Genomic DNA, 15,940 nt, shown 5'->3' on the forward strand with positions numbered 1-15,940 from the left:
GCAGAGCCAAGTTTGGATAATATTTTTATTTTGATGTAATTAATTAAGGTAAATTTGAATTAGTAAAGTATTTTAAATTTTTGTTTCCCTATGTTTTATTCTACAGTTACCTCAGTGTGAAGTTAAATAGCAGTCTAAATTTTTCTTTTTTGTGACTGGCATTCCATCTGCCCTGGAGAGACTGCGCTACCATCCATTTTTCCTGTCATAGGTGCATAATAAAGAAAGAAATTGAATTGAAGTTAAAGGTTACAGTCCATTACCCATTTTTAAAACCATATTCTGATTCATCTCATTACCTGAATTTACCTGAGGGCCACTATCTCACTAGTAGCCTTGACAAAGACAGGAAACCTGCAGCTTGTTTAAAGTTCCCTTCACTTGCCCTGATAGGAACATAATAGCTGTATGCTTTGCTTTATCTAGCTGGCATTTTAAATTTTGGAACAGAGCCCTGTCAAATAATAACTGTAGAGAAAATGTCTTATGATTCTTAAAAGCCTGAGAAACATGGGTAACAACTGACTCTAGACTACCAATAAATGTATAATACGTTTCTACAAAAGCTGCGAGTTAAAAATAACACAACCTTCAATGTGCATCTGAAGCTAAGTCATCTAACTTCTTAAGCCTATGATGGCTCAAACACACTGCTTAGGCACTCTAGGGGAAATTATACAGCAATTGATGCTTTTAAACTTTTAATAAAAGTTAGAAGACAAATGGTTCCATACAAAATTGTCTTAACAACGTAGTTAATGAGATTATTCTTGCATGTTGAGAGTATCTTTCCATGATGCATCGCATTAATGGTTAATTTGCTAACATCTAAAGCAACAAGACACAGAAACATGTTGTCCTAATTTTAATTAAATATTTAAAGACATTTAAGCTTGTATTATACAATGTTTAAAAAAAATATTTTTAAATAGTACTTAAATATTGAAAATGCTTATTCTAAGTACAATATAAAAAAAAAATAAACACCAAATAACATACATTAAAGCATACACTGCTGTCAATAACTAATGGTAAGCACTACTGCTAGAAAGTGTCAGCCATTTTTCTTACATTAATGTTACACATATTTATTCCTTAATACTTCATAGCTAATAATATTAGCACAGTTTATTACAATGACGAGAATTCTGCTTGTGACGATGGTCTATAAATATACTGTACAGTGGAACTTCAGTTTTTGAATGCCCCTCTATTCAAATTTGTCGGTTTTCAAGCTCAAATTCTTCATAAAATTCAACTCGGTATTCGAGGTTTGCCTCACTTCTCGAGTTTGTTGATGCACGTGGTGTGCCTCAGTCTACCAGTGTGTCCCGCCTAGTGACGACCACGATTGAATTCTTTGTGAAGAATTTAATTGTTTTTGTGCTTTTTTGGTTTCTGAACATACACTTACTTATAATATATCACACCAAGTGTCCCAAGAAAGTCAGTGATAAAGTTCAACCTAAGAAAATAGTTGTGAGGATGATAGAGAAAAAACAAGAGATCATTCGTAATGAATGAATGTGATGTCTCACTACAGACAAGTGTCAAAACGTAGGGAAAAACAAGTGTCTTTAGACAGATTCTTAGTAAGACAAGCAAGCAGTGAGCCACAACCAGCCTGCAAAATATAGAAATATGCCTGCAAAATATAGGAGAGAGAGTACCCCAGAAATGTCCTCACTGCCTGATGTTATAATGGAAGGGGACTTTCCTTCCGAACACTAACACCTCTCCTCCTCCTCCTCACCGTCTTCCAAATGCCAACAAGAGTCCTCAATAAAAGTAAGATATACTTATACATAATGTAGTACAAAATATGGATCAAGTATTATGTATAAAATGTATTTTTAAGTTAATATTTTTGGGGGTGTGGAACAGACTAATTCAACTTCCATTACAGTATTTCTTATTAGAAAATGGGTTTTGGTTTTTTAATTTGGTTGTCGAACCGTCTCTGGGAATGGATTAAATTAAAAAACGGAGGTACCACTGTACAGGCATAGGCAGATTATTATATAACTTATAATGTAAAGCGCCACTTAATATCCTGCATTACTATACATATTTAACAATTATTATTCAATGCTAAATCTAATTGTCGAACAATAACTTCTCGGTCTTTTAGAGCCTTCCATGCAATATCTTTATCCTTCTTAGATGGAGTTTTCTTTTTCTGGCGAGCCGCTGCTATTGTTCTGTATGCTTCCACCACCTGTCAAGACCAAATAATAAAACTGCAATGATACACAAGTCATTATTTCTCTGACATCATAACAATGAATACAAAAAGTGTAACAGTATCCTCTTTACACTTGAACTGTAAAACAATATTTTATGATTATCTAATCTTCACAACCTGATTGAACATTATCAACCATTATAAATACCTCAGTATTATGATAATTGCTTATTAAATTTGTGAGCCTCTGCTCAATTTCTAATGGTAACACTTAGCTCTGCCAATGATATTCTCATATTCATCTCGGCACACTATAACAATACTGTACGGTATTGTATTTTTGTGAACACATTTTTTAAATTTCCACAGCATTAGCAATCTGATCAAAAAGCAACTCACCTTTTGATCTGCATCTCGAAGTCTCTTTTTTAGATCATGACGCACCAGTGACTCTCGGGCAAGATTCAGCAAGCGAGTCAATTGTGTGACATTGTGAGCCGAAACTGCACGTAGTTCAGATTGACACCGTCGGAGCTCCGATAATATTTCATCATCATCGTCCTGAAAGTTTTTTATCTGGTTTATACCTACATCTGTAATACATTCAAAATTATGCAAGCTTAGTATTGCTTGGCTGAAGAGAGCACAACACACTGACAACAATGTAGAGAAACACTACAAACACAGACCAAGATGCAAGTACAGTAATTTACTGTAATTTGTAAATTACATTTTGCCTGCAAGACAAATCTTAATGTATGTTTCATATATAACAACATAATAAATATATGATATTTCATAATACAGTACTGTATATTTATTCACATGAAAGTTTAATTAGTCACTACTAGCTTATAAAGTTTGATGTAAATACATATACATTCTCATAACAACAAACATTGTACATCTCTAGAACCCAAGTACTAAAGTTAAAACAATTTCTAATTAATCCAGCATTCGATTTAAATTCACTAAATACATTAAGACAAGCACAGAATACTGCATCTGTAAATAATATAGACTTGTGACCCATACTAGACAAATGTCTAATACCCAAGCAGTACTAAACATACTGCTTTGTGTATGTTATTTGCAATTTAATAGTGTTTACGGTGTAAACACTATTAAATTTTCATAACTAAGCTAACTACTGTATCTTGAGAGATAATTATCCTTGTAACTTGTGTGACATACTGTATTATAAAGTTTGCAGTATGATAGTTGAGGTTTTCAACATGTTTCCAGCATCTTATAAAATAGCCTACTTTTATCCTTTCCATAACTCACATTACCTCGTTGCCATAATCTGTCTCCATGACTCCTTGTTCCTGAAGTTCTTTTTTTATTCGCTTCTCCAGACTGGATGCACTGCCTAATCCTAAAGATTTGATGAGGCCTGGTCGTGTATGGCCCAATCCATCCACTCCTGTTGTAAAATTTTATTTTTAAATACAACAACATGTACAATATTTTGAAAGCTTCAATGTAAAGTAATATCCCACTCAAAAGGAAACCAATCAAATAAAAGTTCAGATGCAATGAAAGGAATCAGTTTTGTTTGCGAGACCCACTAACTCAAATACTAACCTAATGTACTGTATGTCAGGCTCTAACAGATTCATGAAAAGAAAGAAAGAAAGAAACAGACAGACACACAAACAAACAAATTAATAAATTATGTGAAAGAGCTTTAAAGAATTCTGATAAAGAAAAATCTAGGGTGTGGTTCTGGATAGAAAATATCACCCGAGGACCACACAAAGAGCACTGCGTAAGAAGCATATGCTACTCTTTCCAACTTTAAAATCACTTAAGTACACAGATGGTGATTAAACAATTAAAGAAATGAATAATTAAAGAAATTGTTCATGACCTTTGAGAGACCAAAGTTGGAATATGCAGCAGTTGTATGGTGCCCATAATCTCAACAAACAAATCAATAAACTTAAAAAGTTAGAAAGACATGTAACTAAATGGCTCCAAGAACTGAAAAACAAGAGATGATATTATCACTACTGTACATACAAAATAATAACAAAGATAAAATTGACAAAGAAGAATTTTTGAAAACAGCAACTTCAAGAACAAGAGGACATAGGTTCAAAGAAAAAGTGTTAAAAAAAAACTTAGAAAGTTCACTTTTGCAAACAGAGTGGTAGACGGTTGGAACAAGTTAAGCGAGAAGGTGGTGGAGGCCAAAACCATCAGTAGTTTCAAAGCGTCATATGATAAAGAGTGCTGGGAAGACAGGACTCAACGAGCATAGCTCTCACCCCATAACTACATTTAGGTAATTAAACACACAAAGTCGGAAAATTACTCAATGAGCTAGGAAGAAATAAAGTAATTGGACCAGATGGAGTTTCACCTTCGTTTCTGAGAGAATGTGTACCTGACCTGAGCATTCCCCTTTAATTGATAATTTAGACATCTTTGTGTACAGATGTATAAATTGTATGGATGTCAAATGTATGGAAAATGGCAAATCTAGTTCCAATCTACAAAAATGGTTGCAAAGAAGACCTTCAAAATTATAGACCCATATCGTTAACAAGTGTGGTAGTCAAAACACTAGAAAAATAGTTAAAACCAAATGCACAGACGAGAGCTACGAGGAGAGGTTAGAGGCATTAAATATGCCAAAACAAGAAGATAGATGAAAAAAGGAGCAATATGTTCACTACATACAAAATAGTAACAGGAACTGACAAAATTGATAGGGAAGAATTCCCGAGACCCGGTACTTCAAGAACAAGAGATCATAGATATAAGCCAACTAAACAAAGCTACCGAAGAAATATAAGAAAATCCACTTTTGCAAACAGAGTGGTAGACGGTTGGAACAAGTGAGAATGTGGTGGAGGCCAAAACTATCAGTGCATTAGTTTCAAACCATTACATGACAGAGTGCTGGGAAGACGTGACACCACGAGCATAGCTCTCATCTTGTAACTACAGTGTTGTTTGTGAATGTAGTAATTAACCAAGTAATTAATTATCAAAAGAAGGCTCCAAGCCAGGAAGACTATGTAGCAGTTCACGAACAAATCCACAAGGACCATGTCGAGGATTCGAACCTACATCCGAGAGCATCCCAGACGCTACTTTAATCGACTGAGCTACAACATGGTCAAAGAGAGTTGAAACCAGAAGTTCTACTGAACTTATTGGATCCTGCAGCCTCTCTCGAGACACAAACCAGGGTTTTACACAACTCCCCCATGCACTCGAGCTAAGTCAACAGGCCGTTCTACCTCTTCGCCCTTACTTCATTGCACACACAAATCACAATAGCACGATGCATCAAATGAACAAATCCACAAGGGCCGTAAAGAGGATTCAAACCTACGTCCAAGACCATCCCAGACACTGCCTTAATCGACCAGCAGCTCACCCTTCCCTGTTGCACACTAGACAACAATTATGTGCACTGCTAGACAGCAACCTAAAAAACATCTAGGCACCTCCAACAATTTCTCAAACATCAAAAAACTTGGTGCATGCTTGGGTTTTCTTGAACATTTGCTCACCAACTAGAACCATTTTCCCATCAAGAGAACAGCAAATTCAGGAAGGTATAAAGTATTACAGAAAATAACATCAATAACAACCAGTATTATACTTTCTAGTGTAGGGTATCGGAATATTCCAACATAACATACTAAGATGTTCACCACAGCTAAGCTCTGACGAAAACAAAACATTTTAGTGAATGAATAGATAAAATTTTAACTAGGAACACCTAACTGATCTGACCGACAAAATTTTGTAAATGCCAAATCATTCTTTAAGGATAGATATAAAAAGAAAGGATAGTGTGAATACAGTATTAATATTAATAGTATCAGGAAATAATTACCTTTGTTCTCAATATCAGATACTAGGACATTCTCCTCTACGAGACCAGCAATTAGTCTCTGTGTGAGAGGGCCAAGCGGGGCAACGTCATCACTGCAGCTGCGGAGAGTGCACCACCACCTTGTTATACACTTCCCATGGATAAACATATATATTTTTTCATTATCTGCCGCTTGAGCATCATGAAGCCAATTAAATGCACATCTCAAGTCCTGTGTAAATATCCAACACTGAAGTAATGTACTGTATAGCTATTGTAATCATTTATTAATGTAGCATGAAGAATATGCAGCATATTATCAATTATTACAGGGAAAGCAGTAACAAAACATGAAGGCATACATAAATGAGGCAGGTAAGACAGGACCATTAACTCAAAGTATGGTGTCAAGATCTCAGGAGCAATGTCTGCTTATAAAAAATGCTGCATCTATTACAATGGCAAGCTCAGCCTTAACATCACTTACCCATTCATATCCACTTCTTTCAGAAGTTTATCCGACAAGTCAGAGTTACCAGAATCCCCCTTTATTCCTTTCTTCTTCCCTTCAGCCAGCTTCATACCTTCTTTCTGCTCATCCTAGGAAAAAAGTGAATAACATTTTGCAACTATGGTCACATACTGACAAATATTTTCCATACAAAATTGTAAATTCTTAACAATATTGTCATTACGTGCAAATAGATTACAGCATTTTGTGACTAAGAGAGATAAGAGAAGATACCAAGCATATGGGGAGCATTAAGTAATTATCAAAAGAATGCACCAAGCCTGAAAGACTATTTAGCACCATGCAAGTCAAAGAATATGAAACAAATCCAAGATATCATTTAGGATGCCAATAAAAGAGCAAAAAGACGTAAGACAAGCAATATCAAAGATATCACATTCACCAAAATTTTTATCTAGGGATTTGTGACTCAAAAGAATACTGCGAAAATAAGATATCCAATCATCCTGAAAATCAGGACATTCTACAAGGAACGGCCCTTGTGGATTTGTTCATTCTCCCAGTACTGTATATGCAATATGAAAAACAAAATTGAAAGAGCTACTTTACTGTAGAAAAAGTATCAAAATATAAACAATTGAAATACTGTCCAGTCCAATTCAGCAGAAGCTGGCGCTGAAAGGGGAGCAATACTTTACCTGTAAATCTTCTTGAGCCCACCGCAGAGTGTAGTGGCGTCCCAACGGTGGAGTCTTAAAATAGTCACTGTCATCATTGGGACTATTAATAAGGTCCTCCAACATCTGAAAAGTTAATATTATATAAATACTGATGTATATACATAAACAGAAAAATACTCTACTATTGCATGTGACTATTACAAACAATTACAAAGTGTATCCACTTTGGTCCAAGAGCCCTACTTCAGCCAAAACACTATGCTCATCTCTCACCCTAATTAGTATTCACAGTCATTAGTTTTGTTCTCTTGAAGAACAAAACCATTTAATAAACAATCAGCATCATTTAATTTTTGTTCTTTTTGTTACTGTCCACACCACTTAAGAATGTTAATATAAAGATTTACTGTAAAGGTTATGTCCTAATATCATCTAATCCAAATTGAATGACATTGTCATTTTCCATTTTCTCAACACTTGTATTACTACTGTTTTCATCACATAATTATTTATATGTTAAGTTATTCCTTGTGCAACACACTAGTGATTCTCAGCTCATTAAACCTCATGCTATCCATAGTTTCCCTTCCAGGCATTAGTAAATGCATTCCATCCAGTTATGAATCTCTTCTTCCAAACACAAGCACACATAGTTAACTTGTATGTCCACCTCATTATAAAGTGGCTAACAGCAAGGAAAGCAATTAAAAAACTGGTTGGTGGGTGGCACAAAGCACTGTCATCAACACTTGATTGTTCAGCCTATACTCTCGAGAGTTCCCAACGTTCTCAGATCATTTTATATTTTTATATTTCAATACTCTGAGTTGGCAACAGTACCAAATTAGTGCTTTAAGATACTGTATTATTGTGATCATGTGCTACTGTTCATAGTGCAAGTTATGGTGAGGGAGCCGGTCGGCCGAGCGGACAGCACGCTGGACTTGTGATCCTGTGGTCCCGGGTTCGATCCTGGGCACCGGCGAGAAACAATGGGCAAAGTTTCTTTCACCCTATGCCCCTGTTACCTAGCAGTAAAATAGGTACCTGGGTGTTAGTCAGCTGTTACAGGCTGCTTCCTGGGAGTGGAGGCCTGGTCGAGGACCGGGCCGCGAGGACACCAAAAGCCCCAAAATCATCTCAAGATAACCTCAAGATCATGGTAGAGAGAACTCTGCATTGTCAAATAAAACAAACTTGGTTCCACAAGCTAATACACTTAACAGTGCCACCTATGACGATTACATTTTATTTAGTGACAAAAAAAATGTTGCGTGGTGTTTAAATCAGATGCAACCTCTTCCCGCATAATACTTGACTGTAGTGTTAGTGTACACAGAGCACAATGAACAAAGGAAACAGAAGGGAAAATGAAAAATACCTTAGGCCTAAAAAGTACAGGTAATGTGGTGTACTTCTGTACACTAATGATTGTTTCAATTATGTATGTTTAGAATATAAATAATTAAAACAATTTTTATATAAAACCCCCAGAAACAGAAGAAAATACAAAAAAATCTCTTATCAGTTACTATTGTACAACTCCCATACCTCATCATAGTGAAACAATGTGAGGTAATTTTGTTTTTTACAGTTCATCTTCACTTTGTGTACATACACTATCTATTTTTCTTCCTCTTTCTCAGGTAATGAAAAGTTTCTTTTGTACAGTGTATGGATTGAAGTGGATTATTAATCACTTACCTTTATATCATCCACAGTAATTTCTTGACAGTACTGCTCTACATAGGCCCAGAAGCGATTAGTAATGTCATTCTTAGGTGGTGGTGGTTTAGGCTGCTCTGGTGGACCTAAATCTGGGACATCAAATACTGGTTCATATTTCTGAACTGAGCATTTGACCTGTTGGAGTAACATATAGTAAATATTAGACATTACATTTAAAGAATAAGCAATATCTTACAATAAACAATAATAATAATAATAATAATCACACTAACGTGACAAATATCAATGAGAAAATCCACCAGGGCTGTGAGGTAGCGCGAACCTATGACCCCCAGCAGACCAGAACCTACGGCAGTGGTAGAGTATGCAACTGGCAATGCCGAGGTTGTAGGTTCGCGCCACCTCACAGCCCCGGTGGATTTCCTCAATAATAATAATAATAATAATAATAATAATACTGTAATAATAAATTTATTTAAAATACAAGAAGGTACAATGGGTTTGAGAGATTACATAAGATCAGAATTTTACATTCTTGTAAAGCCACTAACACGCATAGCATTCCAGGCAGAGTACATTCATACATTGATTATACTAAAGCAGTTAGCAAGTTAGAATTTAATAAGACTAGTCTAACTGTCCCTGAATTTACATAATACTATAAATTCAACCTTATCATAATAATTTGTTTAATATATGCAAAGTTACAATGTAATATAGAGTACTATGTTGTAATAAACTATAGTGTACCTTAGAGGGTTTAACTCCAGGTGGAGGTCCAGGTGAAGATAAAACCTCTCGTGACTTTCCACTAGAATCTTTCATCTTCTTTGATGGCCTTTCACCTTCATCTCGTTTCATTTTCTTACCAGGTGACACAGGCTAAATTAAAAGGAACACTAGTCAATATGTGATTGCTTCTTATTCAACATCATATAAAAGCCATACTGCACTTAGCACTATAAAGTATCATCCAACATAGCATACTTAAACAGATGACTAGAGTGTATAACATTAATAAGAGCAAAACAAGGAGACTTAGAAAAAAAGAGATAATTAAGTATAATATGATCAGCAGAATTTCAAAAGACAACAGAATAAAATATTAATGTGAATAACAGGAAGGAAAAAATAATCAATAAAACAGCATAGTACTCACAGGCTTTGGAACGTATTTGCCTTTTTCTAACTGGTAAATGATGGACAGCTGGTTGTTAAAAGCCATCTGTCGTACCAAAACTGATGACAGCAATAACTCCAGCTCTAATTGAAGACCATCCAGTTCCTCCATTGACACCCCTTCATTATTCACAACTGTGAATGACACCTTTTAGTTGTAAGGACTGCAGGGTTCTTACAGGTAGTCATCAAAACATCAGTACAGTACATACCCCAGTGTAAACTTCAAAAATAAAATACAATTGCTTGAGGGGCTGAACAGTGGCTCCCTGAAGCTAACTCGCTAAGATAGCTCCTCCTACCGAGTGACATCAGCCTTACGAGTCCTGAATGGCCTAATGGGAACCATATCCACAACCTGGCTCCTTCACAGAGGCAAAGGAAGCAGGGGATTATGATCACCCTCACTAATAAAATTCCACAAAGTCAGTGAAGCAATACAGAAAACTGCAATATTCAAAGAAAGGAAAGCACCGAAACAGCCAAACAATTCTAAATACTATTCACTCAAACTAGCTTGAACCCCCTTAATTACTGCTGGCTACCAACAGGAGACATCATCACCAGGAACTTCCAGATTTCATGCCATCTTGGCCTCAGTCTGGAGCTGAAGGATCATTAACCAATGTATCCAGTATAGGGGAAGTGGGGAAATCATGGCGTTACCAGTATAGGAAATCTGACCTAGGGCAAAACAAGCCTGACAATGTTACTTACTTTATGCCTAAAATGAAAGTCTGATTTAGACTGCTACATATAATCCTATCTATTCCAGTCAGTATTATAATGATTTATATTAGTTGTTAGAGAATAAGTTTATGATTCTAATAATGACAATGTCTATGTACTATGTTGTTATTGTGACACAAAAGTATTTAATGTACTGTACATTTTATGTAAACTTTCACAATTATAAATGTACAACCATTTATGAATAATGTTTTTGATTTTATTTAATTTGGAACACTGACCAGATAATAATTTACCAGGACCCTGTTGAACCTCTGAAATCCAAGCCCAAATACAGTGAGAAAATCCACTGGGGCTGTGAAGCGACACAAACCAACGACCAAGGCATTGTCAGCCGCATACTCTACCACTGTACCACTGATGATTTGTAAGAGTCATACAACCAGATTTCTATTGAAATCATTTGAAGTCTGAAGGTCCCTCCTGAAGCCAGTCCAAGTTTTTACGTATGACACACAAGAACATCATAAAGCTCCCAAGCCTCACACTTACGTCAGAAAAAAATGGGACCCACTAAAGCCAACAACTTGAGGTGGTCTGCATTTGTGGACATCAACAGGACTGAGGCCAAGATGGCATGGAAGCCAGAAGTTCCTGGTAATGCTGCCTCCTGTTTCTCACCAATTTCAGTGCTTTGCTTTCTTTGACCTTACAGTTATCTGTATTGCTTCACTAACTTTCTGATTGTTTTCTCAGTGAGGGTGATCATAAGAATCCCCTGCTCCCTATACCTCTGTGAGGGAAGCCAGGTTCTGGTTCTGATTTTGTGGGCCATACAGAACTCCTAAGGCTGACGCTACTTATTAGGGAGGAGTCATCTCTGCAAGCTAGCTTTAGGGTGGCACTGAGGCCCTATCAGAAAGAGGTATTTCATTACATTCAATACTATCTTTTAAACATAACTTTGAAAAAATTAAACAAGTAGTTCACCTATGCAACAGCTAATGATGTGCTTGGTGAATATTTCAAAAGTGGTTAAAAATGCCTTAGTTTTTGAAATGCTGCACAGTACAGAGAAAAATTAATTGATTCAAATATCAAGAAATTAAATTTATATATCCCTGAATTCTTCTTCCCCACGAGGAAGAGAGACTCAGAGAATGCAAAATGTAAGTCAATAGTGGTAGTTGAAGTTGTTGCAAGTGATAAGCTAATACAGTACAGCAACCAGGGTAATACACAAAACACTGGGTGACTCTTGTGTACAAGTATGTATGTATGTATATATATAAAAACACTGGAAAAATAATACAGAAACCATTTAAACATCTCTATTTCTACTATAATTTAATTCAAGGATGTAATAGGCATTCAACAAAGAGAAAATACACTTGTGAACTTACGTGCTGTGTAGCGAGGGAGTGATCGAGCATGGTCCAAGGACCCAACAACAGGAAGACCAAGAGGACAGTCTTTAAGATCCATGGGGTCATCTCGTTTACTACTGCTACTACTACTGCTGCTGCTGCTACTGCTTCCATTGTTAGCACTGCTTCCACTGCTGCTGCCACTACTTCCTGAGCGTTCCTTGTCTTTGTGACGAAATAATTTCCCCGACGATTTATGGACACTTTTAGACTTATTTGGTGAGGGGGGCATCATTCCTGTAAGTATAAATTACTGATGATAAAAAGTTTCCAGTTGAAATAAATCAAATAAATTTATTAATTCTGAATAAATTTGTAATTCTGTATACGAATTAAAAATTAAATAATAAAATAAGACCTTATAAAATAATAAAAAGTCTTTACCTCCTCCCCCCCCCCCCCACTGCATGAAACCCTTGAACTCCATTTGTAAGTATGTACTGTATACACATGCATGCTCACACAGTGTACTTTTATTTATAATAATAATAATAATAATAACAATAATAATAATAATACACAGAGAGTAACCACGCTAAAGTGATGTATCAGTAAGAAAATACATAGAAGCCATGATGAGGATTCGAACCCATGCAGTGGGTAGTCCCATGCACACGCCCCAGACAACCAGGCCACAACATGACCATGTTATGGACCAGATTGTCTGGGGCGTGTGCGCGAGACCACCCACTGCACTGGTTCGAACCCTCATCAAGGCTCCTGTGGATTTGTTCTTTGATATATCATGTTAATGTGATTTCTCTGTGAAATAATAATAATAATTTTATTTATAAAATAAACATAAGAACATATTAGAGTGATATATTGGTAGGTACAGAGCTTGCACATTAAATAAAGTCTCTAATACACAGAATATTTCAGGTCAGCATTACTGGGGGTAGCCTATATCATAAGAATAGACAAATCATATGCTATGTATTGTATAAGGAGAAAATTAACATAAAAATGTAAATAGATACTATTAGTCATTATTCCATTTCCAGAAGAAATAGAAGAGTATTATATTAAGAGAGTTAAAGATACTCATGCACAATCTATTGTAAGTAGACTGGTAAAAGCTAATCTCTTGGTTAAACCAAACCAAAGCTAACCCCCTAACATAATTATAATATTACCTAACCAAGTCTAACCTAATAGTGCACAAGTTCTGACTATAAAAGTCTGCTTGGTATAAGGTGCAGAAGGCAGTTAGACAAGATCACTTTCAGAAGCTGCTACTCAGCCATTATGATTATCTAGCACTTGGTAATAAAGACCTACTGAATATTTGTACACCTACAACTGTAGTTATACATTATAAAATAGGGTTATAAAAAATATTGTATTTTACCAAGATAAAATCTACAATTATCAGCTTACTCGTCTTGTATTTTAATCATTATTTTGTAATTAACTATTGTTTAGGATTCCTTGCCTGAAAATAATATCTTTAATAGTAGTACAATCTTGAAAATACTGTACATCAACAGAAAAAACATGATTCTCAATAATTTGACTAATCTTGGACAAAATAAGTGTATTTAACGTCTGTCAACATAATATTGCATTAATATGACAATAGGAAGGAAGTAATTATCAAAAGAGGGCACCAAGCCGGGATGACAATAGGACAAAATAAGTTACTAGCCGTGAATTGGACCAAAGAACCTGACTTAACTACACAAATGCCCAAAGCTGACACTAATAACATTTTCCAGGCGATCGCTGCCCAAGACGCACCTCCAAGAGCACTTAGACTCGGCTGAAGGCCAGACAAGTGACCTTACATTGGTAATGTGTGAGAAGAAGGAGGTAATGTGAGAGAAGAGGGGAGGTACGCGACGCCCGCCACCAGCCACCACTGTTTACACTCCTCCAGGGCGGCTGTCCTCCGATCCTCCCAACACCCGCCGCACCTTAACTTTTATACAAGTTAAGGTGGCTATATATATATCTCTAAATATATATGTCTCTCTAGATATATATTACATATATATATTTGATAATCCAAGACTGCGCCTTAACTAAACTAGAAATGCTCTACAAATCAAGGGAGCCCAGAATGTGGAATGACCTTCCCATTCATGTCAAAGGCTGTACCTCTCTTAACCAGTTTAATAGGAAAACTAAGTTCTACCTAATAAACTCCATGTAACCTACCTTACCCCCTAAATGTCAACCCATGTCTTGCTATTTTCAAACAATACTGTTTTTAGTTTTTTTTTTAGTTTAGTTCATTTATTATGTGGCCACGTCTGTGGTAGAAAATAATAATAATAAAAAAAAAACCATACCCATCTTGTGGACGGTAGTGGAAAGGGTTACAGAGGCACATAATCCACCCGCTAACGACCATTCTTCTGCTAGCCGATAGTTACCTTCAGATTCGCGCCAGGTCCCCTGCTGCCAGTCTCGGCAAGGGACTAGACGCCACCCGCTAACGACCATTCTTCTGCTAGCCGATAGTTACCTTCAGATTCGCGCCAGGTCCCCTGCTGCCAGTCTCGGCAGGGGACTAGACGCCACCCGCTAACGACCATTCTTCTGCTAGCCGATAGTTACCTTCAGATTCGCGCTACCTCTGACGTCATGCCTCATATAAATAGGGCTCGCCAGCGTCCAGACATTCACCATCTGGTCACCATTTGGTCCGGGAGACATCTCCCGTCACGCAGGGTGCAGTCGCGCCTCCACAGATCTCCAGTATCATCTTTAGATACTGGTAATGGCTCAAAAGGGCCACCACTTACGGGCTATTCATGCCCGTGCCACCTTTTGGGTGGCTTAATCTTCATCAATCAATCAATGTCCAGACATTCGGGAGACGATCTCCCGTCACGCAGGGTGCAGTCGCACCTCCACAGATCTCCAGTATCAGCTCATGATACTGGAAATGGCTCAAAAGGACCACCACTTACGGGCTATTCATGCCCGTGCCACCTCTTGGGTGGCTTAATCTTCATCAATCATTCGTCCAGACATTCAGAGGTCACGACCTCTCCGTAGGATGCAGTCGCACCTCCACAGATCTCCTGTATCAGATAATGATACTGGTAATGGCTCAAAAGGGCCACCACTTACGGGCTATTCATGTCCGTGCCACCTTTTGGGTGGCTTAATCTTCATCAATCAATCAATCGTCCAGACATTAGAATACACTTCGAGTGTTCTCAGCTGTAACATCTACTCTTGCTCCCCCGGGTGATGGCAGACGCTTAATTACGGTTTTTGTATAAAGAATTATTGCACCTTTGATATTAACGTAAATTTCACTTGTATATATTTCTCTTTTTGATCTTGTGTAAAGCCAAGTGCCTAAGGGTTTTGTTTTTCATTAATTATTAATTATTATTTTGTGTGTTATTAAAGTCTTTTTTGTTATATTAAATGTTTGAAGTTTTTCTTTGGTTTTTATCGGCAGCTCTCATACTGTAGAGGACACAAGCAGTTTTTTCTTTGATTTACTTTTCTTTGATTAATGTGCGATTGGCACAAAACCTGTCAGAATAGCTTCTGCCTTACTTCAGATTCTCAAGCACTATGCAACTGGTGTATAAGAGACCTTAACCACTCGATCATTACAGCCAAATGATGGTAGCCGAGGCTATTTGCCCATCATCCCGACGGCACTGTGATGGTAATCTTGGGCATATATATATATATGTCGTACCTAGTAGCCAGAACGCACTTTTCGGCCTACTATGCAATGCCCGATTTGCCTAATAAGCCAAGTTTTCCTGAATTAATATATTTTCTCTAATTTTTTTCTTATGAAATGAT

General features: G+C 36.8%; 1 protein-coding gene across 2 annotated transcripts; it reads right to left on the minus strand.

Moving 5' to 3' along the window:
• Window positions 1–684: 684 nt before the first annotated feature.
• On the minus strand, window positions 685–14,072 carry Ada3 (transcriptional adaptor 3). 2 transcript variants are annotated; one of them, XM_045726176.2, is made up of 11 exons: window positions 13,948–14,072; window positions 12,137–12,397; window positions 10,024–10,178; window positions 9,615–9,746; window positions 8,880–9,038; window positions 7,194–7,298; window positions 6,511–6,623; window positions 6,045–6,142; window positions 3,478–3,611; window positions 2,585–2,746; window positions 685–2,218 (listed from the first exon to the last, which is right to left on the minus strand). In XM_045726176.2, the coding sequence occupies exons 2-11, from the start codon at window positions 12,393–12,395 to the stop codon at window positions 2,072–2,074; spliced, it is 1,464 nt and encodes a 487-aa protein (XP_045582132.1). In that variant the 5' UTR covers window positions 12,396–12,397; window positions 13,948–14,072; the 3' UTR covers window positions 685–2,071. The 2 variants fall into 2 exon arrangements, with proteins under 2 accessions (XP_045582132.1, XP_045582131.1); XM_045726175.2 differs by having other exon boundaries at window positions 13,901–14,038.
• Window positions 14,073–15,940: the final 1,868 nt, after the last annotated feature.

The sequence above is a fragment of the Procambarus clarkii genome, chromosome 71, assembly GCF_040958095.1.
Source record: "Procambarus clarkii isolate CNS0578487 chromosome 71, FALCON_Pclarkii_2.0, whole genome shotgun sequence".
In the NCBI taxonomy this organism is placed as follows: Eukaryota; Metazoa; Arthropoda; class Malacostraca; order Decapoda; family Cambaridae; genus Procambarus; species Procambarus clarkii.

What these genes read in the sequence shown, in the direction of transcription:
- Ada3 (XM_045726176.2), bottom strand. Translation starts at nt 12,395, where the DNA reads ATGATGCCCCCCTCACCAAATAAGTCTAAAAGTGTCCATAAATCGTCG. An exon ending in ACTCCCTCGCTACACAGCAC is followed by an intron (nt 10,179 to 12,136) that starts GTAAGTTCACAA and finishes TGTCATTCACAG; the next exon opens with TTGTGAATAATGAAGGGGTG. An exon ending in CTGGAGTTAAACCCTCTAAG is followed by an intron (nt 9,039 to 9,614) that starts GTACACTATAGT and finishes TTACTCCAACAG; the next exon opens with GTCAAATGCTCAGTTCAGAA.